The sequence below is a fragment of the Archocentrus centrarchus genome, chromosome 14, assembly GCF_007364275.1.
Source record: "Archocentrus centrarchus isolate MPI-CPG fArcCen1 chromosome 14, fArcCen1, whole genome shotgun sequence".
Lineage (NCBI taxonomy): Eukaryota > Metazoa > Chordata > Actinopteri > Cichliformes > Cichlidae > Archocentrus > Archocentrus centrarchus.
In genome coordinates, this window is record NC_044359.1 from 4,315,740 (window position 1) to 4,340,970 (window position 25,231).

Sequence of the window (25,231 nt, forward strand, 5' to 3'; positions counted from 1 at the left end):
TAACACCTGACTACGCCTGTATTATTTTAATGTAGCATCATGTTACCAGCAGAAGAGATATGGAGTAATTTAATGTACTTATCAGAAGAATGCCACTGGTTGTGCTGCACCTTCAATAAATAAACTGGACTATTTGATCCATGCATTTATTAGAAATATTGCAGGGAGAAATAGTACAAGTAGAGAAAAGCACTGAAAAGCCTCCACCACTCGCTTTGGCCACATAGTTACACTTACGCAGACTACACACAACCAGTTTTTCTACAAAGTACTGCACAGTGTGGGTCCCACAGCTGTTATTTGCTTACTTTTCACCTCTCATTTACAACTTCCCATCAGAGAGAGACAGCCGGGTGGTGTAATAACATCTTAGAACTAACATGTAACTGCTGCTGTGCATTAATGAAATATGAATAGTTTGTTTAACTGACTAGTATTACAGCTATTTGAGGGCAGCAACCTTTTAATCATCTAGTCACACGTATTCCTACTCAAGAGCTCAGCTGGGCATCACCTCTATTTAATAAACAGCACAGATGATGCCTTACCAAATTGAACAGCATTGAAGCCTTGGACTGGAGTCCCAGGACTTGCAAAGGGAATTGGACCTGCAGCAGCATTCTGGCCAAAAGATGGAGTAGATGTTCCTGCAGGGAAAACAGCATACAACCTCAGTCAAACAGCCAACTACTAAATTCTAATGGTATGAAAAAGAAAAAAACAAAAACAAATGCACACCCGTTCTTCCACCAAAATCAAAAATATTAATCCTTCCATGAAGACGTTTGTCAGTGGACGACAAAGTAAGAAACGCACACACAAACAGGAGTGCACCCATACAGCATCGCAGACAGTGAAGTAAAAAAAAAAAAAGTAATATGTTAATTTAAAAAGCTCCACACTCTCACCTTTATGTGCCGTCATCAAGACCAGCTAATTCAGCCAGTTATGTTTCATACCGCAATCAAATGGACTTTAAGTTGATGTCTGTCACAGAGTATATGTGAAGCAAAATAGTACCTAATTTTCTTTTATCTACCAATAATCAAATGCATGAGATAATTCTAAAATATTAGTGACTGAAATTATAGTGTAGCGGCTAACACCTTCACCTAAAATGAGAAAGATCCACAAAAGTAACATCTGTGCCAAATCAAATATGTGGAGCCATCCACTGTGGTGATCCATTGCAAATAAGGGAGCAGCCAAAAGAAGCATAGTGACTGCCAAAATTATGTTCACCACTTGACATAATCTGCAGATGGGTTTAAGACATAACAACGCAAAACAGCAGCTGCCTTTATTGCTTACCAAAAGTTGGTTTGTCTGTAGCAGCAGACCCAAAGTTGAAGCCTCCCATCGGTGGTGCAGGATTATTGGAAACTGGTGTTCCAAACTGAGGGCACGGCATTCCAGCTCCAAAGTTAAATCCACCAGATGCCGGCTGAGCTGGACCAGCAGGAGCCGGCTGAGGAGCAGCACTGCCAAACGGGAAGGTGGATGTGGAGGAGCTCTGAGTCTGGGTTGCTGCACCGAAACTTGGTGGAGCTGAGGGTGCAGGAGTGCCACCAAAAGCAAAACCAGTGGTGCTGGGTCCAAATGTTGGTTTAGCTGGTGTCCCAAAGGGGGCAGCTGTGGTGGCAGGAGTCGTCCCAAAGGTGAAAGGGGCCGCGGTGGGGTTAGAAGCAGGTGTGGATGATGCTCCATTGCCTCCAAAAGGGAATGGAGCATCTGCTGCTGCTGAGGAGCCAAAGGTCGTCTGAGCTGCCGGGGCTTCGAAAGCTGACTTTGAAAAGGTGAAGATCGACTGTGTGGTAGCAGGAGCAGCAGTAGAAACTGTGTTGGCCATGGCAAAGCCTCCAAATGGAACAGTGGTTGTGTTCTGGTTTTGTACTGCTGGGCCAAATGTAAATACCTTCTGGCTGGTAGCCAGAGGTTCTGGCTGTGTAGAAACAAATGTAAAGGTACCCTTGCTGGAAGTTGTGGTTGCAGCAGTAGCAGGGGCAGGTGCTGCTGCAGTAGTAGTAGGAGCAGTTGGGAAGCAGATGCTAACAAATAAATCTCTGTAATATATGGAAAATTTTGGACGAATTATAGATTATCTGTCAGATAAAACACTGCATATTAAACAACAGTGGGAATTAGAGATGAATGGAATACTAACAGATGAACTGTGGGAAAATGTATGTTCTCAATGCCATAGAGGGATCAGAAGCCAGCTCTGGAAAGAGTTTGACTGGAAAGTAAAAACTAGATTTTTTAGAACTCCATTAAAAACGTTTATTTCCAGGATTACAACTACAGACAGATGTTGGAGGAATTGTGGAATAATTGGTGACCATACACGTCTTCTAGGACTGCCCAAAAATTAAGACCTTTTGGGAGAACATTAAACAGAAGATTGATGACAGATCTCCCCTTGGACCCTCTTTATTTTTGCTGGGCATATATCCCAAGGATTTACTCACTAAAGATCAGTGTTCTATATTGCACATTCTGTTATTAGTTGCAAAAAGACTATTACACTAAATTGGATTAAACCCTGTCCACCTACCGCTGCTCAGTGGAGACAAAAATTGAAACAAGTCTACACGATGGAGCGTCTGACTGCCCAGCTACAAATGAAAATAGATACTTTTTCACAAAAATGGTCCCAACTGTCTTTCCTATCTGACTAGAATTTGGTGTGTATGCTGACTTTACAGATATATACCTTTTGTTTGTTTAGGTACATGTTTTCTGAGCCAAATCTCAATCTCAACACCTTTTTTTTTCTCTTTTTTTTCTTCTTTCTTCTTTTTGTTGTATGCAAATTGCCTTTCATATTTTAAGACAATAAAGTTAAAAAAAAATTGATATTCACTAAGACAGAGTAAGCTGATTGTAAACAGGGAAAGTTCAAATTTTCATAAATATTTCTGTGTATTTTTACTTGACTTGAATATTTTCTACTTCATTTTATAGCTGGTTAAATTTGTACACACAATCTCTAGATGATGACTTATTTCATACTGTAATCTTCATGTGCTTTACCCAAAGCACACTCTGCAGAATCACCTGTAAATTGTATTCACAGTTTTCACTTTAAGGGATTCGCTAGCTTAGAGTAGCTATTAGCTTAGCTCTTAGCCAAGTCACAAACAGCATGGCTGCTTCTCCTGTCCCTCCTGCTCTGAGTGTCAGATGTTTACTTACTTTTTAAGATTAAGTTTAAAATGTTCCTTTTTGATCAAGCTTATAGTGAGGGCTGGATCAGGTCACCCTGATAAGCCTAGGCTGCTGGGGGGGTTCCCATGATGCACTGTTTTGTTTTATTCACCTCTGTTTACTTTCTGTATTTATCCACTGCTCTGCATTTAATCATTAGTTATTATTAATCTCTGGCTCTCTTCCACAGGATGTCATTTGTACTGTGTCCCTTCCCTCACCCCAACCAGTCACAGCAGATGACTGCCCCTCCCTGAGCCTGGTTCTGCTGAAGGTTTCTTCCTGTTAAAAGTAGTGGTGGGCAGATCGATCCAAATATCGATAATATCGATACCAATGTTGGTACTAATGTTGATCAATACCAGTGTAATGAGATCGATACTTTAGCTTCAGTTTCTCTCCTGCATGCAGTGCTGCAGTTTCATCAAAGATGCGAGCTGACTGTTTAAGTGCTCCTGTCACAGCAAGGAGCAGGCACACTTTGCTCCTCCCCTCCCCACAGTGTTTTGACATTATACCATCACGTGAGACGTAACATATTTTACTAGGGGTCTCAAACTCCCGGCCCACGGGCCACTTCCGGCCCTGCCCCCTACTTCCGGCCCGCAATTTGATGTCAAAAATACAAGACAATTTGGCCCTTTAAGTTACTTTTTTTGACATTTCGTTAAATTCTTGATTGGAGGGGAAAGCGAAATGTCAAAAAAGTAACTTAAAGGGCCAAATTGTCTTTTATTTTTGACATCAAATCACGGGCCGAAAGTAGGGGGCGGGGCTGGAAGTGTAAATGTTTTATAATGTTGTGGAGTGATAATTTTGTACGGCTTTTTTTATTACATTTTTGGATTATAATTTCTAAACACTACCTGAAAAAAAGTTTTAATTTTTTCTTGAGTGATCATTTAGTACACTTTTATTTACGAAAAAAATCCAGACATCACATTGTATAAGGGAAAATTGTTTTGTTACTGTTCTAATGTTTCAGAAAAAAAAACTTTTATTTTGATAAAGTATTTTCTATGTACCTATAAACTTTGCCCAATTCTATCCTGGGTTTTAACTAATTAATGATCCAAAGGTAAAAAAAATCACAAAACATTTAACTTTCATGAAAATGCTTCACAATTATTCAAAAAGTATCGGTATCAGTATCAGTATCGGCAATACTGGCCCTGTATTTACTTGGTATCGGATCGATACCAAATCTTCCAGTATCGCACAGCACTAGTTAAAAGAGAGTTTTTCCTTCCCACTGTCACCAAGTGCTTGCTCATACAGGGTAGTCTGATTGGTGGGGTTTTCTCTGTATTCTTGTAGGGTCTTTACCTTACCTTATAATGCACGAGCGTTGTTGTCATTTGGCGCTATATAAATAAAACTGAACTGAATTAATACAGGTTTAATAATATATTAGTCACACTCACAATGACAAATCTGACTGCAGACCATCTTTAACTTGCAAAATCCTTAAAGATTATGCTAAAAAAAAATCTCAATTTGAATGACTGTGATCATTTCAGTTCATGGTGTTTAATCAGTGACCTCTGAAGTTGTGCATATCAGACAACAAACAAAATGTAGGCTAATCTTTTAGGAATTTTTATTAAATAAAATTTTAATTGTAACCTGGAACCACGTTTGTATTCAGTTATCCAAAGTTTGCCCCTTCATTTACTTCATGTAAAGTATGCTGACTACGCCTGTTTTAGGATGATTGAAATGACCAGTTTTAGTTCTCAGGCTGTGTTTGTGGTGCACTGCTGACTCGCATCAAGAAGGTTCAGGGTTTTTTGTTTTTAATTTTTATATATACTTTTGATGGGGCCTTTCTTTGTGAATTCTGCATGTGCTCCCTCTGCCTGCATGGGTCCCCTCCTGTGATGTCTTTGTCCTGTGATGGACTGATGACCTGTCCTCTTGTCCTCTAACACTGTATAACAAATAATAATAATAATAATTGTAGAGAAAATATATAAAATATTATTATTTTAACTTTTTTGAACAGTAATTAATTTGTAATTACATTAATGGCATTATCCTGGTGGTATAAGCAATCAGGAGCGAAACACCTATAACCCCCCCCTCCCCAAAAAAAGTGTTATGCAGTGTAACAGACAGATATTCTCCAGCTACGTGTTTATGAAAATGGACGGATTCTGATAAGAGATGTTTTATAATCTAGAGACACTGCATGCAAAGAATCTTTAGATGAAATCTACTGGAAAATTCCACAACAGCAAAGATGGTGGTAGAAGTATAACTTTATAACTTTCTTCTGCTGCGTATCCTCAGGTTGTGGGGGCAGCAGCTTCCCTCTTTCCAGCTCATCCAGGGGAATGCAGGTACTCTTCCTCAGGCTCCCTCCCCAGGCCTGGCTCCAGGGTGGGGCCCCAGTAACCCTATCCTGGGCAGGTTAAACTGGTCCCTGGATTTTTTTTTTGTTTTTCATGCGGTTTTTTTATCTGAACCGCTCTCTGTCTGGCCCCTAGCCCAGGACCAATATGCCTTGGGAGACCCTACCGGAGACACACAAACCCCTCCACCGTGGTAAGGTGGTGATTAGCTGAGGGGTTTTAAAACCTAATTTTTGCATCAAGAGGTAAGATAAATATTTTAAGCTTTTTTTAAAAAAAAATTTAATCTATACGTGTAGTTTTTTTTTTTTAATGTCTAAAATCAAGATAATCTGCTTTAACATTACTGCACAAACAGGTACGCAGAGGTGTTACCTGCATGGTTCCGGGGGGCCAGGCGTACTTCTAGAAGGATTTTCATCCGAAATGGAAAATTTGAAGTTTTAATTGAGGTACTTTGATTGCGCTGTATTTTTACTTGACTAGAACGAAGTACCTCCCCTGCGTAACGTCACGTCGACTCCTGCTATAAATACGTACTTATACATCCGCGGGTGCGTCAGGCTGCCGCAGGGAGCCCCACTGTGGAAAAATCTTATGGAAAAAAAACACGGTTTTTGACGAGTATTAATAGTATCGCTGTATCAAACGTGCATTTGCTTTTTGGAGGCAGGCCGGCTCCCCTGACCACGTATAAAAGCCGCTCAGTATGGAGCGCGGTTGGAGATTTACGGACCGGACCTCCCAACGAGAGCTGCTTTACAGCTAGCCTTTGTGAGCCTTGACTTAGCAGGCATACGGCTCCGTTCTCGTTAGGCAGGACCGCATAAGGGAGCGTGTGTTTTCATTCAGGGTTTGCCGGCTACTCATCTGTGCCTGCTCAACATCCAGCTGCTGCGAAGAAGACATGCCTGCGACCCAGTGCTGACTATTTGTTTTCGAGGTTTCACAAAGCTTAAAACAAGAAAATGAAGTCGTCTCTGGCTCCTGGGATAAAACTCATTACCACCTTTTCTCGGGATAGTTGGTAAGTTTAAATTCTTATTGTCCTGTATGCACACACAGCCCTGCAACAGGAGCAGCTGTCTCTTATCTCCCTGCGCTAAATGATTGACTCATCGATAAACAGCCAGTGTGTGAACTGGTGCGCGACCAGTAGTTATATAATCCCACTTCCTGTTACAAATGTGTTATTGCTACTTCTTTTTATCGAGGTATCTGTACCTGGCACCTCTGATTTTCTCTGTGGGAAACAGTCCCACCAGACTCCATTAAAAAAATAAAAAAATAATAAAATTGAACTTTAAGGGGCGGCCAAAGCCGGCCTGTCTGCCAAAAAGTGATCTAAAACATATCTCGCATTAATGATTTCAAGTCATTTTTAGCCAGAAACAACGTTCCTGTCTCAGGATAGAAGCTTTTTGGCAAAGTGACTTTTATATATATTCTTTATTTATCCGGGTAAAAAAAACAAAAATGACATTAAAAATGTATATTTTTAAGACAGATCTGACGCAACCTTGCAGCTCTATAAAGCTATTTGAAGTGGGCAAAAGTGATTGGACTGATTACATTACAGATACAGTAACACAAACTCAAAGATACTTACAAAACAGGCCAGTTCTTTATTTTATATATAAGCCATTCATAAATCTTGTTGACTGCAGTCTATTTACCAATATAAGCAAAGATATTACACACCAAAAACACATCTCGCTCACTGGGTGGTGTTTGCAATGCCTGACACTTGTCCAGAAGTCAGAGATTCCTCCAGATGTATGACTGTAATTCCAGCTGTGGAGACACCAGCATTTACTGATGAATCAAAAGTTAATTTAGTTTAAAAAATTTAAAGTTGTTTGAATCTTAAAGAAGTGAAAACTATTGTTGCTTCTTTCCAAAAAGTTTGCATCCAAATGATGATTAACATTTCAGGCTGCTAATCATCTGTTTTGTGAGTAGATGCTTCATTTTCACAGTATTAATTTACAATTTAATGAGAGGGGATACATTTGGAGGTATGTTCCAGCCCGCTTGGGATCAAACTGGACAGTATGTGGCCCCTGAAATGACTTTGATTGATTGGCTTTGATTGATTGGCAGTAAGACAGACATATTTCTGAAGTCTGTCTTTTATTGCTGCAGCAAAGGCTGCGATCAGAAGCCTCATGGAGGTTTTTTGCTGCCTATGGAAAACTGCAAGTCACCAGAAAGTCTCAAACTACGTAGATTTTGTGCAATATGATGAAAACTGCCTGAAATAAAAGGAACTACAGCTACAGTAAACACTGAACCTAATGGATATATCCCCACTTTAAGACAAACCAGGAACTGAAAGAAGCTTCCGAGTTTTAAAGTCAGTTGGGTCAGAAAGGAATACACGAGACTCAGACGACTATCACGTCTGCCCAGGCTTCAGCTTCCCTTTATACTTATTTACTTAACAAGAAGGTGTGAAGATCACATTCAAATGAAATATGCTCTTTACATGCTAAATATGCCTCTCAGCATTAGTGTCCCACACTAAAAAACTCTGTGTGCCACATTAAGTTTGTCTGTCACCCTGATGTTAACAAAGAGTTCACCCTAAACACATCAGCAGTGTTCAGCATTTAAGGGGATTTATCCAGCGTGGGGCGCTTTATTTTAAGAATATATGAGATTCTAATAAAACCCCGACTCATTCCTAATATTTCAACTCTTTGTCACAACACACTCTAAACTGTCACAGTAACACACAGGCTGTGACTCCTCCTCACACTGCTATGACATGTTCAGAGTCTCCGTGATAAACACATGTTTGGGAGCTAAAGGAATGCTGATTTTATGGAGTCAATATGTGCCATAAACTCCATCCTGCACATCTGTTAGGAACAATAATGCAGTCTTATCAGGCAATAACTCGGATCCAAAGAGGCCGTGCAACAATGGAAAAATACTCATTGCAAGCAAAGACCATGCATGCATTATTTAAGTAAGATCTTAATAAACGTAATCATAAATATATCTGAGCTAAAAGTACTTTACTGTAAAATGAAGAGTCGCAGATAAACCTGAGGGGTCATGCTTGAGAATCACTGCATGACTAACAAGCAGAGTCACCCAGAGCACAGCTCCTTTTTGTCTCTGCAGGTATTTTTTTATTATTATTATTCTGTTTTAATTATGTTGGATAATACAGAGAATTTAAGAGCCGTGTTAAACTGATTTTGGTTCTCTCTCTTTCTGCAGGTATCGTGGTTTCATTCTCGTCCTGACTTTCCTCTTCTACACAGCCTATCATCTGTCACGGAAACCGATCAGCATCGTTAAGGTGACTGGAACAGTTTAAATCCTCTGTATCCACAGGATTAACTGGGTTTTACTGGGATCAGATGCTACCTAGAAAGACAGAAAATATCTGTTGTTTGCAGTTTGCTCCTCCTTTATTAAAAGCTGTACTGTCTGTAATTTTTATTCTTAGAAATGCATAAAAATTCTTAAATTTTAACTCTGCTCAGCCAAGCCATTCGTTATCTATTTATTGATGTATTGATCAAACGGCATTTCTGGTATGCAAACTTTAGACCGTCACATGATCAGGGAGGCAGCAGATGATAAGTTTATTTTTTGAATAACTACAAATCACCCAGACACAGCCACAATTAAAGGCTCCTGTCTCATGCAAATTCACTCAAACTCCCAGCAGAGGCACCGTAGCTGTTAGAAAAGCCAACACCTCTAAAGGATGTCTGTTGTAGATGTTAAAGGGAGTTTCACCTGTCACAGGATTATTTTCACCTGGTTTACATGAATGATTGAATCCTTTTCTGCTAACAATGCTCTCTTTGTAAGGTCTGTTAAATTGTGACATAAAGCTAATTATCTGTACCTGGATATGTCTCCTCTCATCAGCTGTCATCTCAATCAAAAACAGACGTACAACATTTTAAAAGTGTGTGCGTGACACTGCAGCTGATCACAAATACGTGCTTTTTGAAGGCAGCTGTAGTTGCCATAGATGCTGTGAAAGCGCCTCAGTGTTTCCATCGTAAAGTGTCCGTGACATCGAGAACTGGGCATAAAATATTCACAAGCTGTGATCCTTTGACCCCGACAGCTGCAGCGTGTTGTTTGCAGTAACAGTGGTGTCCTGATATATTCTTATACTGCATCTTTATACATTTACACACCTATAGCAGACAGCAGTTTGCTCATAACTTCCCTGTATAATAACACCAATAAGTAAAGACTCAACATTGACTTCAGAGCACCTGACTCTCTGTTTGCTCATGTCTCGTATTTTTTTAGTCACCACACTTGGTTCCTTTCTTTTCTCAGAGTGAACTACACAGAAACTGCTCCACCGTCATTCGACCAGCAGACCTGAACATAACCAATAATGTTACCTGGTGCGATTGGCCGCCCTTTGGTAAGTCCTTTACTCGCTGTCACCGGTGCTGTTTGGAGCAAACACTGTGCAATATATGTTGAGAGATTTTGACACTTGCAGCTCTTAAAAAGTGACATTGTACCAAATTATTACTATGAAATATTTATTAGTAGGTTTTTAGTAAATTGCAGCACGCGTGCATAGGAGGTAAAGCAGCAACGTGAACCTTGGAAGCAAACAAAAAAATAGTAACAAGTAAATCTTTGGAAAGTATTTTCATTTGTTTAAATGCTGAAGTCCCATCTGTAATAAATTCAAACTATGTTGCCTAATTTGTGATCATCATCTGCGAAGGGCGAGCTGTACTTGGATAAGCAAATAGTCTGTAGTGTGGGTGTAGGTTTTGTCTGCGCAGCCGAGGCCACATTAGGCAGGAGGTCGGGAAATTTTCCTTTAGTTTCAGGTAAATTTGACACCTTTTCTGGATCAATTGGCAATGAAAACGCAGAAATCAGGCACTGGGTGACACTTCAAAATATACTGGTGGTTCTCTAAAGTGAAACCGCTGCCTTCTTATCTGTGCTGTGCAGACAAATTCTGAATATTTGGGTCCCCTGCCTCCCCCTGAACTCGACACCTAAATCGCATATACGTAGGCTGTATTGTGGAATTTGGACACGGCTACATTCTCTGGTCAGTCATTAGGTATCCGGGTAAATCTGACCTGGTTTACACAGTAAAAAAGAGATTTGGTTTGTTTATTGGACATCAGATAAACATCTTTCAAAGTTAGATTTTTCCTGGTAAACCAATCAGTGTCTTACAATTGTCTGTAGTGTCTTGTTTGCATTAGTAGTAGAGGTCACTGTCCTGACTCTAAACCACACACAGAGCTACACTGTGACCAGCAGATAAGCTTAATGGATACAGTCTGCAGTAGCTTGAACTTTTGGGGGAAAAAATCAGCACATCAGTTCTCCGGTGGAGAGTTAAGCTTAATTAATAGTTCTCTGAATCCACGTAGAGCCTACACTGACGTGGCCAAAGTCATTGCTTGCATTTGTACTTGTGTGCTGGTGTGAAACTGAGCGGGTCACGTGGGGCTTGGAGCTACTAAATATTTAACTACAGTTACTGTCAGTGAAACGCAGGAAAGAGAGGAGACCTCAGAGCTGCACTGGAAGAATGCTGGCTCATCGTTTTGTAGCATATTGTGACCAGTTACAGACTGTTACGTTTTCTTTAACAGAGAAGAATACTACCAATGGTACGGGTCACTCTTACTGTGGTCTGCTTTTCTGTGATAGGTAGTTTCTTTTCTGGGAAGCTTTGAACCAACTACACCACAAAGATTATCTTATAAGGGACCTACTATCCATCCATCCTCTTTCTTAACCAACTTGAAATCCTGAGGTAGCTTGAACCTAGTCCAGCTGTGATAGGGCGAGAGATGGGCTGCACCCTGAACAGGTTATTAGTCCATCATAGGACCAGCACAGAGAGACAGACAACGCCACGCAATTGTGCTGTGAGGCGACAGTGTTAACCACGGCACCACTCCCACCATCCAGGGACTTATGTCTGTTATTTTATTGCTTGTTTTCTGTTACTTATATATTCAGTCTCAGATGCTCGTGTTAAACACAACCATCGATTCAGATAATGAAGTCAGAATATGTGCAAGTAATCCTCAGACTTTATCTGAAGCGCACAGAGCTGGCTGTGAGCACAGAAGCCCCACTCATCTGTTATTCAAACCTTTTGTTTGCAAGCACAAACCAATCAGATGGAACTTGGCATAAAGCAAGCCTTAAAAGGAGAGCGGCTAAGGTGGCGTATTTCAGACAGCGGGGCTGCACCTTGTACCTTACTATAATTCACTCTGCTGAGTAACCAAACTGGCTACACAGCCACATCTTAGGCTCCTGAAGGTTCTTATCTATATCTGATATGATGACATCATGTTGCCCAGCAACTACCTACCAATGGGCTAAAATTGCCCATTTGTAGCATTTATGCACCTATAACAACGCCATGGGTCATTTTAATTTCACGACATAACAATTATATCCATAAAACTTGAATTTTGCATCAGAGGTTAAGATGTTGCCTAGCAACAGACTAAAATCACACACCAAACAATAATGTAATGTATGTGCTAGAAGGATAAATAAGGATAATTTTATTAGAGCCTGGGGATAAAAACATGGAGCTGGGATTGAGATGAATAGGTCCATGTGCCTGCTTCACTCCTGTGCTTCAGGCTGATACAGAGAAAAGTAACAGTTTTATCTGTTTCCTCTTTGTAGACCAGGACAACTATCAGACACTGTTTGGGGTCTTGGATAACTGCTTCCTGGTTGCCTATGCCATCGGCATGTTTTTCAGGTTTGTGCGTGCTGTTGTTGGCTGACCTTGTTGTGTTTCTGTCTGAGCGCTTGTGCTGAACTGACTCATAATCATCTCCTGTGCTCTCAGTGGGATATTTGGGGAGCGCCTCCCTCTGCGGTACTACCTGAGTTTTGGGATGCTGATGAGTGGATTGTTCACGTGTCTGTTTGGCTTTGGTTTCTACTGGAACATCCACTCCCTGGGGTACTACGCCTTTGTCCAGGTAAACATACAAATCCATGAACCTGCACTTTAATATACTTCCTGACTAGTTTGTCTTATTCTGTTTTTATTGTGGTTGTGGGCCATTTGACTGTGGTATCTTTTTTACAAATAAGAGCTGCATCAGCTGATTTAGGTTGCTAACTGGACCAACAGGCAGGTCCAGTGACTGTGGAGAGCTTCCCTGGAGCTATCGTTCCTCAGAGACCCAAACCTGTGCTCACTGCCTGCATCTGGCATCCTGCTTTACAGCTGGAGATGCTGCATAAATACACTGTGTAGATAGATTTTTTACAATTCGGTTTGTGTCTCATTTCCCTCCTGGACTGCCCTTTAATAAAGTCAATTGAGCTGTTTTATTAATCTGGGAGTGAGAGTAGATCTGCATCCTTTGTCTCTCTGGTTTCACAACCTAAACAGATTCTGGCTTTAAACATCGCTGAGAATGAGGAAACGTTGAAGTGCTGTAAACATCTTGTCCACATTGGAGGGGAGAAATACAGCATACAAAAAAACTGCATTAGGTGGCAAAAAAAAAAAGGGGGAAGCGCAGTAATCAGACGAGCTGCAGGAACGTTTGCTCCCACTCGGTGCCTCGTTGACAAAAAACAGACTTTCAGAAGAGTTTTGTTTCACTTCAGCTTATTTTTTAGTCCTTTTGATGACTAATAACCACACCTAAACAGATTGGTATGGCTGAGAAACAAGTGGTAAAGTGAGTTTCTGTTACAGTTTAGGGTACTTTCTCTTCACATAAATAAAGGATGTGAGTAATGATAATATTTCCTCTTATTTTAAGTCTTTAAAATGGGGAATGATACTCTTCTGAAGCCAAAAGTGAAGTCTTCAAAATAGTTTTGTCATCTTCTCCTCAGCTGGAAAAGATTTTTAATTTAGAGTTTAATAAAAAGGAGAAAAGCTTGTCTTTGAGAGGGCTAAATCAGAGATCTTTGTTTTTCCTGATAGATTCAGGAAAATGGTTATTCTGACTCATAAGTTAACCATTAAAAAAAAATTGGCTGATTGGAGCTACAAAACTACGCTGCAAAGTGTCACATGAGCTTCACAGCCATCACATGACCAGCATATGTGGTCAGATTCCATCAGCAGCTACTGGGAGAACAGAATTTTACTCAGTTGATAAGTTACACTATACATAAGATACGTTCAGTAAAAGGCTGCCTTTGGCAAACCACAAATTAAAATCTAATCGCTGTGATTGGAGGTTTTTAAAGACTGGATCATCTACATGTAGAATCAGGTTAAAATACTGTGAGCTCCACAGGTCAGTGCAGACCCCAGTTAGCATCTTTTCCACTTAAATGTACAGAGATCACATGGTGGCTTAGTCAGCCTTTAATCAGGCGTCTCACATGACTCACAGCTGCATCATGTGATCGCACGTGGAGGTCTGGGCTGATGTCAGTTTGGTGTAGGACTGTGGAGAATCGCTGCTCGCTGATCTCCTCTCGTTCCCCACTTCATGTGGAGTTTGTGGAGTTTAATACAGCGAGTTAACACAGTTCTCCCCGTGTTTCATTCTTCATTCTGCAGGTCATGAACGGGCTGATGCAGACCACCGGCTGGCCTGCAGTGGTGGCTTGTGTCGGCAACTGGTTCGGAAAGGGGAAGTGAGTACCAGGAAGAATTCATGCTGAATGTGCAGTATAAGTTTCTTTTTGTATCTCACAGAGTGAGATACAAATATTCAGTCACGTTCAGACAGCAAAGTGAAACCAGGTCAGACCACACCTACGTCATGAACTGAAAATGCACCTGAATAGCCGGTTCTCACTGAAGCTCAGCCAGCAGATTAACATCAGATTAAGAATACCCAACTGTGTGTTTAAAAAAATACAAAAATGCTCTGCAGCTATTGATTATGTCCACCTCATCCATTCAATGAAATCAGGTTACACCAAGAATCTGATCACATGCTCACATTAGGCACGGATATTGACATGATTTTATTGACACCAGTGCCATCATCAATTCTGCTTATAGGTCAGATTCCCTATCAATTCCCTTATTAATCCCTGATCAGTTTTGAGTGCAAAAAAATTGATCTCTTAGTATAGATATCGACGGCTTTTCAGAAGTCAGAGTATGAATGCAGTGTTAAAAATAAAGCCTCAGGCGTGCAGAAGCTGCTGTGAGTTTGAAGTCATAGTTTTGCAAGCACCGATCAAAGAAATTGATCAGTTATGGGAGTCTGGCTCTCGGCTCAAAGCAGTTATTGATCCCCATCCCTGGTTCACATGTACAGCTGCTTAGTGCAAAGTCTGTGATTTGTGTTCTGGAAAGTCATATTTTTAAATAGGTAATCAATTATTGATGCAACATTTTAGAAAACCTTCTTTGTGTCGGTGCTTGAGGCCGAGGGAAACGGCTGGAGCTGCAGCAAGCACATGTTTTTATTATTAATTAACCTGCCAATAACTTATTTCATTACTTGATGTTTTTTTTTAACACACTCATAAAGTTGTCCAAAAATGCCCAAGACAAGTTTGCAGAGTTAAACATGATGATTTTTCTTGGCCGATTCTGATTTGCAGTTTTTTGTTTGTTTTTGTTGATAGGTGTAATCTGCCAAATATTGATCTTTATCAGTTCTGTTTAAGGCCTGTAAAAGTTCACTGCTGCTGGAAAGAGGTACAACTAATGAACTGGAAAGTAGCTGCTGTACACTCACCTTTACCTGTAACCATAGGTAACCATAGGTAACCTTACCAAGCACAATTTGTATAATACCGTAAAAGAAATACAACAAAGCAAATATCAGGTACTTGCATCATTTTTCAGAAATCACCCGATAACAGGACGTTGACGCTTTTTTTTTTTTAACCCGTTTCCATAATTTTCCTCGTAACTGCTTCGATCCGTTGCTCATACCGAGGCTGTTTCGGCAAAGTGAGTTTTAACAGTTCTATGAACTGGACCGATTACACTGTAGAAAATAAAGTAGGTACAGTCACGCAGAGTCAAAAGAATACTTGCTAAAGAGATCATCTCTTTATTTTATATATTGTCTCTTTGTAAATATTATTGACTACAGCTTATTTACCAACATAAACAATGATGTTAGACATTAAAAAAAACAGCAACATCAGCAATGGCTTTTTGGCAGATGATCCCTGGCTGGTCGATCTCTGCACCTCTACTTAAATCATTTTTTTTAAACTCCAAAAACTGAAGAATACTTAATTTATAACAATATTCGACAGAGTAACTCTCTCAGGAATCCTCATATATGAGAAGCTAAACTCAGAAAATGTAGCATCATTCCACAGTTTTTCTGTCATTCTCTTTATCGATCAATGAGTCTGTCCACAGTTTACAAATACGGGCACCTCTGCAGCATTATTAAGGAGATACTGTAACTTTATTCCACACATAAGTCTCAATATTTCAGGCGTTTGTGTTGGAGCTAATGTGGCAGATTGACTCTGACAGTCTGCACTGCAGCTGGAAATCCTGCACAGACCGGGTCAGGGTGAACAAATGAGACAAAATGAATGTTTCTGAGTCGAATACTCAAAGACAAAGATGCAGCACCTGCATGAAAGTTCAGCAGAGAAGTTGACATAATCTCAGCAAACATGCAGATGCTGACTTTCATCAGAACATAAGAGAAATGGACATCATGTTTATTAGACACTTTAATGATCAGCTGTATTTGTTCTTATGTATATTTGTAATCTGTGCATCAAGCTAAGCCACGCTAATCAGTTCTGAGTCCAGCTCTGTACATACATCTGTTGTGCTCATTTCCAGCTACCCATTGTTATTCCTGGACACTAACAGAGTATCCTGCTAAGAGCACAAGAAATTATTATGAGTCCTTACAGAGCGCACCCTCAGATAAAAACACAGCAAGGTCAGCCAACAACAGCGCATGCAAACCTTATCAGCCAGTGGGGGTTTGCAGGCTCAAGGACTGAAGTTTTTACTGGGTTTCCACTCATAAAAATGACCACTGCTGACTGAAGCAGAGACAGAGAGCATAACAGAGACCTGTCATGCTCATTTCCAGCTCCATATTTTTTATTCTTGGATTCTGTTAATGTGGCTTTGCAGGATTCACATGTCAGAATCTTACACTGGACCTTGGGGCACCTTCTTAGCTGATCCTCGGTCTGAAATGAGCTGTTTTAGCTCCTCTTTTTTTCTTCGCGTCCTGCTGATTGTAAACAGAAAGTGTGATGACCAAACTGGGGACATCATGCAGAGTGAAGACTAGAAAAAAACAGGGTGTGTGTGTGTGTACATATACACATATGTATGAAACAGAAGATATGGAAAAGCATAATAGGTCCCCTTTAACACACAGGTCAGTCAAGTAGCAGCAAGTAATTAAAGTACTTTGCCTCAGATTTACTCTCCCAAATGTCTTCAGTGCATCAAAAACAATGTAAAGGCCTGCTGAAGACTCCAGATCAGCGTTCACCAATGAATTAGCAGTGTGACCTTTTTTTTTATTTTGATTGCCAGGCGTGGCTTCATCATGGGTGTGTGGAACTCTCACACCTCAGTGGGAAACATCTTGGGTTCCCTCATCGCAGGAGTCTTCGTCTCCACGGCATGGGGAATGTCCTTCATCGTCCCCGGAATCATCATCGCCTCTGCTGGGATCCTGTGCTTCTTCTTCCTGGTTGAAAGTGAGTTTCTGTTTGTCAGACATGAAAATCCACTTGCAAAATACTTCAGGATTTAATGAATCGCGCCCCGTCTCGTCCTCCCTCTTATTCAGAACCCGAAGACGTGAACTGCTTGTCTCCTCAGCATCATGTAAGTTATAACAGAAACGCATCCTTTCCACCCGATTCCATAAACACGCCTGCTTTAGCTGTTTATTTGTGTGTCAGAGTGGTCAGGAGAGCGGTGAGACGGCACCTCTCTTGCAGGACGCCTCCAATGTTGGCGCCATCTCCACTGAGCCGGAGGAGGTTGTTGAGGAGCACACCGAGGCCATCAGCTTCTTCGGAGCTCTCTGCATACCTGTGAGTGGAAACATCACCACTGAAAAGCGCATATGCAGATACTTGTGCCATATTTTGCAGTTAAAATTTGAGTTTAAATCTCAAACCTTTATGGTATGAAAATTCCTAGCTTTGGCGCCACCTGGTGGTTGATTGAAGAATAACACTGCACAGAAAGCCTTTTATGTAATAACATAAAACACAGGTGCAGGTATTGTTCTTGTCACATTTTTGTGGTTTAATGGCTCTCTCAAATGAAGAAGAGCTGTTATTTATGTTGTTAATGAGACTCTTCAGAAATCCAAGTGACTCCTATGAAAAAGGCTCCGTGTGTTAATCCCTTTAACGAGGTCATTTCCTCTCATTGTTGCGTTTGCTGTGCTGAAAATCAGATTATAATGTTTTCCGGTAAAGATCCATTTTTAGACGATTAAGAACCAATCAGACACATTATCACTTTTACTTCACTCACTCCGACTTGATCGCTCACATGAGGACGACCGTTTTTGCTGTTGAGCAATACTTCTTTTGTTTTGCTCCAACAATCAGCAGCGAGTGACTTATGCATCCGTCATCGTGGAAAGTGCTGCGGCAGTTGCCTGGGGGCACTTAATGTTTTATTTTTTTTCCCCCAACTGTCAAAGGGACACGTTTTTTCCAGTCACTTGACAGCAGTGACTGTTTATTATGACTGTAACGACAGCTGTGAGGGAAAATGACTCCCATAAATAAATCTGTCCCAAAGACCCGCCGTCCTGGGTTATCACTATGTCATTTAACTGCAGCTCTATGACTTTAGGATAGCCTGTACAACAGCTGTAAGAAAACAATACAGGATGATAGCAAAGACTGATCCAGCAGATGGACGAACATCATGACAGACGAGCGCTGGTCAGACTCTCGGTCTTGTGTACTCATCCCTACATTTGAATTAGGCATTGTGGGTTCAGAGGAAGAATCAAACGCTGATGAGACGTCCTCAGGTTGAAGAGTTGTTTTGAAAGCAGCTCTGCTCCCGTCATCCCATTGAAAGGAGGGGGCGTTTGATTTGTTTCGGCGTGTCTCTGAAGGTTAACAGGATGATGGACACTTTGATAATGATTATTTTTTCTTGTTTTTTTTTTGTTTTCATGGTGTTTTGTGTGTCTCAGGGTGTGGTGGAGTTCTCCCTCTGTCTGCTCTTTGCCAAACTAGTCAGCTACACCTTCCTCTACTGGCTTCCTCTCTACATCTCAAATGTTGGTCAGTATTTACACACATCATTTACTCTTTACTGTAAGGATGATGTTATATCATAATACAGCTCTGCTCACATGATTCAAAGGGATTTTTTTTGGAGTTAATGCATTTTTTTTCTGATTTTTTTTTTTTCCAGCACATTTTGAGGCAAAAGAAGCGGGAGATATGTCGACATTATTCGATGTCGGAGGAATCTTGGGTAAGTTTTGAGCCTTGTTTGATGTGTCAGATCAGCTTTTGTGAGACATTTAAAAGAAGAAGGAGAAAAAGGGTAAATATGTAAAACATGCAGCAGAAATGCGTCTTTGCAGCACGACTCTCGGTCTTCTGTGGAAACAGAGACTTTAAATGAAGTTATTCAGGCCCTTAGAGTCAAACCTCAGAGGCATTTATTTGCTTCTGTTGTCAGCTTGAACTTTGACACATGCCTGAACAAAGTGTTCAATAATCACTTTACCTACTCAGAATCAGAGCCGATGCTCACTCAGCTCTGATTACATCATTTTCCACGAAGGTCTCCTGCAGCAGTGACATGTCCTGTGGGCTGCTCCGTATCAGATCAAATAACCTCCTGCAGAATCAGCTGATTTTTTTCTTTTTTTACATCAACTGCAGAGTGCCAACTCACTCAGCGTTACCCTGATTTTAATTCATAAAATGTAGCATTGTTTAAAGAAAGAGACAGACGGAGTCACAGCTGCTAACAAAGTGCAGTCAAATGGAAATCTTTCAAAATGCACTTCCTGGATTTTTTTTCTAAGAAAAACCAATACTGGTTTTATCCCATAATACTGATACTCACAGATTGTTATAGAACAAAATTGTGAATGAAAGATTTCAGGTTGTGAAGTTTGAGTGGACTGTGCAGTGGAAGTTATTCAGCTGTGAAAATTTCATGCAGATATCTCCTGTACTTAAAAAGATAGCCTGGAATACCCTGGAAAAAAAGGCAACTTAAAAGGCATGAAATTTCAACCCACCCTTATGTAATTCAAGGACCGGTAACTAAAATGAAGGAAAAGGTCTGCAGTTAAGTTATTGTACAGCTGATTGTGGACCATGGAAGGAAAGAATCTGACTGAGTTGTTTTTGTGTCTGCAGGAGGCATTTTGGCGGGCCTCGTGTCTGACTACACCGGGGGGAGGGCGACGACGTGTTGTGTCATGCTGATTGTTGCTGCTCCCATGGTGAGTGTGACTTCTTATGTCAGATTACTTTACAACACCATGAGCCAACACATGAATGGCCAACCAGTGGATTAAATCAGAGGGAAATGTGTGCGGCTGAAAATCCAAGAACTCTTTTCCATCAGTGTTTTGACCTGTAGGAAACTTCCACCTGAATCCTTTTGTTATTGGTCAGTTTTTAAGCCTGTAAACATCCCTATCAAAGAGCACCTCGGATAAAACAGTGTGGATCCGGGAAGTGCATCGACTCACATCATCTTTTCAAGTTCAGGGTTAAGTTTTTGTTCTTGTTTTTGCAACAAAAACACGTGAACTGGCAATTTTTTAAATTTGAATTTGTGTTTCTGTTCAATATCAAGCCCGGTAATCACTTTGTAAATAGACCATTATGCTTCTAGCAGTTTGCTTAGTGCAGAGCGGGCATGTGCACGTTAGGAGGCTGAAGCTTTTATGCTGAAGGAGGAGCTTCCTGCTTCCTGCTGGAGCCAAAACCAAAGAGTTGGTTCTGTTAACCATCCCGACCATGTTTGGTCAGCGCTTTGAGTGCTCATACTGAGTAGAAAAGCGCTATATAAGAACTAGTCCATTTACCATTTACCATCTGAATTCAGGATGTTGCTCTCAGGGCGTTGCTGCCTCGAACCCCAGTGTAGCACAAATAGATACTTAAAAAGCTGTCATTCCTGCTGCTGATTCTCAGTTTTGGTCTCTTCTCAGCTTTTCCTCTATAATGACATCGGGCAGAGGAGCCTTGGTACTACAATCGGTAAGACTTCTTTACTTCATTGTTTTCTAACTTTGGCTCATGCTAACACATTAAAATGGGCTCGTCTTGATGTCCACATTCTAATGTTAAAATGTTTTCTCAGATTCTCGTTTATGCATTTCTAAATAAAGCCTGAGCTGAAAGTTTATTTGCACATCAATGATTAGCTGCAGTGTAACATAGCAGAGTCTTAAATCGAAAACGATCACGAGATAAGATTAAGGTTTAGCAGGTGGTCTATTGATTTATTGCTGCGTGTTTTCAGAAGAAAGGAAAAAAAAAGCCTTCTGAGTTATTAAATCATTATTCAGGAACCAGCAGCTTTACATTTGCTCACACTGAGACCTGAACCCTGCTGGAACTTGCTGTGCATTTAGCCTTCGCTCACACCTTTCTCCTGTGCAGGTATGCTGTTATTGTGTGGAGGCCTGGTGAATGGACCTTACGCCCTCATCACAACTGCTGTATCTGCTGACCTGGTAAGATCTGAGGCATGATGGGAAATCCTCTGCTTCATGTCACTTAAAAAATATCTCTGCCATTAACATAACGATGCCTTTGCTGCAACAGGGGACACATGAGAGCCTGAGAGGAAACGCCAGGGCGCTGTCCACAGTGACCGCAATTATTGACGGGACGGGATCAATTGGTGTGTATGACATGTCTGAGCAGTAAAGATCTTCATCGTTAGCTACCCCTTTCATCAGTAACTGCAATAACTGAGAGACAAATTACTTGGCTGAGTCTGCAGAAGATTTTTTGTTTTGTCTCAAAATAAACTTCCAGACTCTGACTTTTCTTCCATTTAAACTTTATGACACTAACTGTTTAACATGTTTACGTGTTCTGCAGGCGCTGCACTGGGTCCTCTGCTGGCCGGTGTGATCTCACCGACCGGCTGGAAAAACGTCTTCTTCATGCTGATCTCTGCTGACGTCTTAGCCTGCCTGGTCAGGAAGCACTTCTTCATCTGTTCACTCACACACAATTACCTCGTGCCTTTTTAGTGCAAATGCCCTTTAAGTTGGGGATTGTTGTGGTGCTCGTCTTATCTCAGGATAAACCCGCTGAGGTGCAATGTGGCGTTTTCAAGGGGTCCAAACAAACATTTATACAAGTGGTAAAAGGATAAAAATACAAAAATGTATACACTCACTGGCCACTTTATTAGGTGCACCTGTACAACTGCTCATTAAGGCAAATATTTAATCAGCCAATCACATGGTGGCAACCTGAGCATCAGAATGGTGAAGAAAGGTGATTCGAGTCATTTTCAATGTGGTGAGGTTAGTGGTGCCAGATGTCCTGGTCTGAATATTTCAGAAACTGCTGATCTGCTGGGATTTTTCCCTCACAACATCCCTACAGTTTACAGAGGATGGTCCAAAAAAAAAAAAGATGTCCAGTGAGCGGCAGCTCTGCGGGTGAAGACGTGTTGTTGGTCAGAGGAGGAGCGCCAGACTGCCTCAAGCTGATAGGAAGGCAGCAGTAACTCAAATAACCACTTTGCATGGGCTACAGCAGCAGAAGACCACACCAGGTGTCAGCTAAGAACAGTTGTGCCACAGTTCATACAAGCTCCCCAGAATTGGACAATAGGTCTCGATTTCTGCTCTGAAAGCATGCATCCATCCTTCAGGCTGCTGATGGGGGGTGTAATGTTTTTGGCCCCTTAATACCAGCTGAGCATCACTTAAACATGATAGCCTACCTGAGTAGTGTTGGTAGCTACAGTGTACCCATCTGCTGACTTCTGCTTCCAGCAGGATCACACGCCATGTCACAAAGCTTAAATCATCTCAAACTGGTTTCTTGAGCATGACACTGAGTTCACTGCACTCAAACGGCCTCCACAGCCGCCAGACCCACAGAGCACCTTTGGGATGTAGTGGAACGGGAGATTGACATGGCAGATGTGCAGCTGAGAAACCTGCAGCAGCTGTGTGATGTTATTACGTCAGCATGGAACAAAACCTCTGAGGAATGTTTCCAGCTCTTTGTTGAATCTGAGCCATGAAGGATTAAGGCAGCTCCGAGGTCCAGCCTCGTACTAACATGGTGTAACTAATAAAGTGGGTGAGTGTGTAACACAACAAAGAAAAAGCATTTAACACACAAGCTAAAAGCTAAAAGTCACAAAACAAATGAATCAATCAACAGTTTTCAGGAGTGTTACTGAAAACATCAGCGGTCTGCCTGGAATGGGTTAAAAGAAGAAAAAAGGTCTGTTTAAACACTGAATCTGGAGTCGATTATATTTAATACTATATTTAGGACTAAGATCAGTTTTGTGTCAGAATAGTCAGTTATTGGTAAAATAAGTAATGAGACAAGTTGTCTTTAATTCCAAGGAAAACTGTCTGCAGAGTACGGCACCAAAGTTGAGACGTTGCAGGCGTCCTGTGTCCTGATCGTGATTTATGTAGAGAAAAGAAAAAAAAGAGTCTGCCGGCGCCGTCCTGCTGACCTTTATCTCACTGAGCTCCACATGGATCCTTTTTTATTAACGATTTTTTAAATATTGCGGTTTGTGAGCATGTCAAAAAAAACTATGAGAACCACTCAAACCCCCAACTGACACTTCTTTTGTTTGGCTTCAGTTTTTGTCCAGGCTTGTTTACAAGGAAGTTCAGGGATGGTGTGGGCGTGGACCTAGAGCCAGAGGGTGAGTGTCATCGCCAGCGCCGCTGTCTCTCTTTAACCTTTACATTCATATCAGGGAGCCCTGCAGGTTTACAGTCTGCTTTCAGTGGGAAGCCAGGACAGAAAAGACTCGTGTTTAAATATGTTTAACACAGCCAGTAAAAATGGAACACAATAGAAGGCTATTTTATAAAAAAAAGCCACAATTTTTGTTTTTTTGTTGGAGAGGTTGCATGAGAAGAAGGAAGCTTGAGCTGGGACCATGCCGTTAGGCTAGGTTAGTATAAAGACTGGAAGCAGCTAACCTGGCTCTGCTTAGAGGCAACAAAACCCACCTCTGAGAAAATGTAACACACAGGATTCAAATGATACTGTCTGACTGTGTCTGATGTAACGACGTCCATCTGAGCAAAATCTGCGACCGTAATAAGATCTTCATCACTAACTGTGACTTTTTATTGCAGGTTCAAAGAGTTCTGAAATCACACACAAAGGGAGGAAATGATGCTGACACAGACTTCACCATACAACCAACTAACTCTTTTTCATCTCGGACAAATCGGTGCGCTGAGCTGATGATTGAAGCCTTCTAACTGTAACACTGTTTCCATACAGAGACTAATCCACTCATTCCTACGTGTTTTAATGCTTTTAGCATTAAAGGGTTTTCTACTGTACCTTTTTTTATCTGGTCTTTTCATTGTGTGTTTTCTTGGTGTTTTTGCATACTTATAATAACAATAACATGACATGTATATATGAAATTTAGTCAATAAAGTCTGGATTAGATTTTCCTCTCTGAGGGTTTGTATGGGTACAGAAAAGCCAGGCAGTACATAACTGAAGAAACATACTTTGAGTAAGTAGACTCTGTAATGGGCTGAAGATTTTAGAACATAAATTAATTAACTTGGTGACGTTAATGCAAATATTTGATTATACGGTATGTCTTTATTTATGGGGATGTACAGGTGTGGTGAGTGACAGGTACATAAAAGCTCCAGTTGAGATGAGATTAGCTGAGATTTTTAACAATCTGTGCAAACTACAGGATATTTAAGGCAGAGCTCCAACTGTAAAATTCCCTGCGTGGTGTAGGTGGTTCCATTTGGCGTTAACTTGGCGAGTGTCAGATGTAGGCTGCAGGCAGAGTCCATGGAGCTGAACATGCCCGTTGTTTATGCAGACTCTGGCTTATTTGCTTGAATGTATTTTTAGCTGTAAAGATGGAAAAAAAATCCACCTGTATATATTAGATTGAGACCAAATGTAAATAAAATGGAGAAGTTGTATAAATCTAAAGATACTGTTACGCAGTCGCTGTGAGTAATTTGTTGATATATCTATTTCTTTGTGTGTGTGTGTGTGTGTGTGTGTGTGTGTGTGTGTGTGTGTGTGTGTGTGAGAGAGAGAGAGAGAATGTTTACTTCCTGCTTTCTTTGTGTCTTTCCTTTCTTACCCCTGGAGGGGTCTGATGAGAATAAACTAAAATATCACAAAAAGTTCCCTTTTTTTTTACTTCATTTAGAAAATATTGATATACAGTACAGAGCAAATGTCTGGAGTCACCCCTCATTTCTTTATTCACTGCTCAAAAAATGAAAGGAACACTTTTTAATCGGAGTTTAGCATCAGGTCAGTTAAACTCCTGGGATGTTGATGTATTCAGGTAAAATCAGAGGGGGATGTTTATCAGTTTCAGCTGCTTTGGTCAGTGTCACTACTGGTAGCATGAGGTGATACCTGATCCTCCAAAGGCTGCACAGGTAGCTCAGCTGCCCAGGATCACACATCGGTACGTGTGCGGTGTCTCCCAGCAGTGTCAGGAGCATGGAGGAGATTCCAGGAGACAGGCAGTTACTCTAGGAGAG

General features: G+C 41.0%; 2 protein-coding genes across 3 annotated transcripts; one reads left to right on the top strand and one right to left on the bottom strand.

Annotated features, from left to right (window-relative positions):
• Nucleotides 1–516: 516 nt before the first annotated feature.
• LOC115791947 (nuclear envelope pore membrane protein POM 121-like) lies at nucleotides 517–6,470 on the bottom strand. Its single transcript, XM_030746256.1, has 3 exons — nucleotides 6,385–6,470; nucleotides 1,312–2,063; nucleotides 517–647 (listed from the first exon to the last, which is right to left on the bottom strand). The coding sequence occupies exons 1-3, from the start codon at nucleotides 6,468–6,470 to the stop codon at nucleotides 517–519; spliced, it is 969 nt and encodes a 322-aa protein (XP_030602116.1).
• Nucleotides 6,109–24,662, top strand: slc37a2 (solute carrier family 37 member 2). Of its 2 annotated transcripts, none has more exons than XM_030747086.1 (18): nucleotides 6,109–6,588; nucleotides 8,793–8,874; nucleotides 9,882–9,972; nucleotides 12,243–12,321; nucleotides 12,412–12,547; nucleotides 14,101–14,177; nucleotides 17,038–17,204; nucleotides 17,297–17,334; nucleotides 17,412–17,546; nucleotides 18,677–18,767; nucleotides 18,901–18,963; nucleotides 19,866–19,951; nucleotides 20,669–20,717; nucleotides 21,123–21,196; nucleotides 21,288–21,366; nucleotides 21,570–21,667; nucleotides 23,318–23,382; nucleotides 23,825–24,662. In XM_030747086.1, exons 1-18 carry the CDS (start codon nucleotides 6,530–6,532, stop codon nucleotides 23,838–23,840), a joined length of 1,485 nt encoding a protein of 494 aa, XP_030602946.1. In that variant the 5' UTR covers nucleotides 6,109–6,529; the 3' UTR covers nucleotides 23,841–24,662. The 2 variants fall into 2 exon arrangements, with proteins under 2 accessions (XP_030602946.1, XP_030602947.1); XM_030747087.1 differs by having other exon boundaries at nucleotides 17,451–17,546.
• Nucleotides 24,663–25,231: the final 569 nt, after the last annotated feature.

Bases quoted from the DNA above. Each gene is read 5' to 3' on its own strand.
- LOC115791947 (XM_030746256.1), bottom strand. From the start codon at position 6,470: ATGTCTTCTTCGCAGCAGCTGGATGTTGAGCAGGCACAGATGAGTAGC. The intron at 2,064-6,384 runs GTCCTGCCTAAC...CATATATTACAG, and splicing joins AACACACGCTCCCTTATGCG to AGATTTATTTGTTAGCATCT. The intron at 648-1,311 runs GTAAGCAATAAA...TTTTCCCTGCAG, and splicing joins TACAGACAAACCAACTTTTG to GAACATCTACTCCATCTTTT.
- slc37a2 (XM_030747086.1), top strand. From the start codon at position 6,530: ATGAAGTCGTCTCTGGCTCCTGGGATAAAACTCATTACCACCTTTTCT. The intron at 8,875-9,881 runs GTGACTGGAACA...TTCTTTTCTCAG, and splicing joins AACCGATCAGCATCGTTAAG to AGTGAACTACACAGAAACTG. The intron at 18,964-19,865 runs GTAAGTTTTGAG...TTGTGTCTGCAG, and splicing joins CGATGTCGGAGGAATCTTGG to GAGGCATTTTGGCGGGCCTC.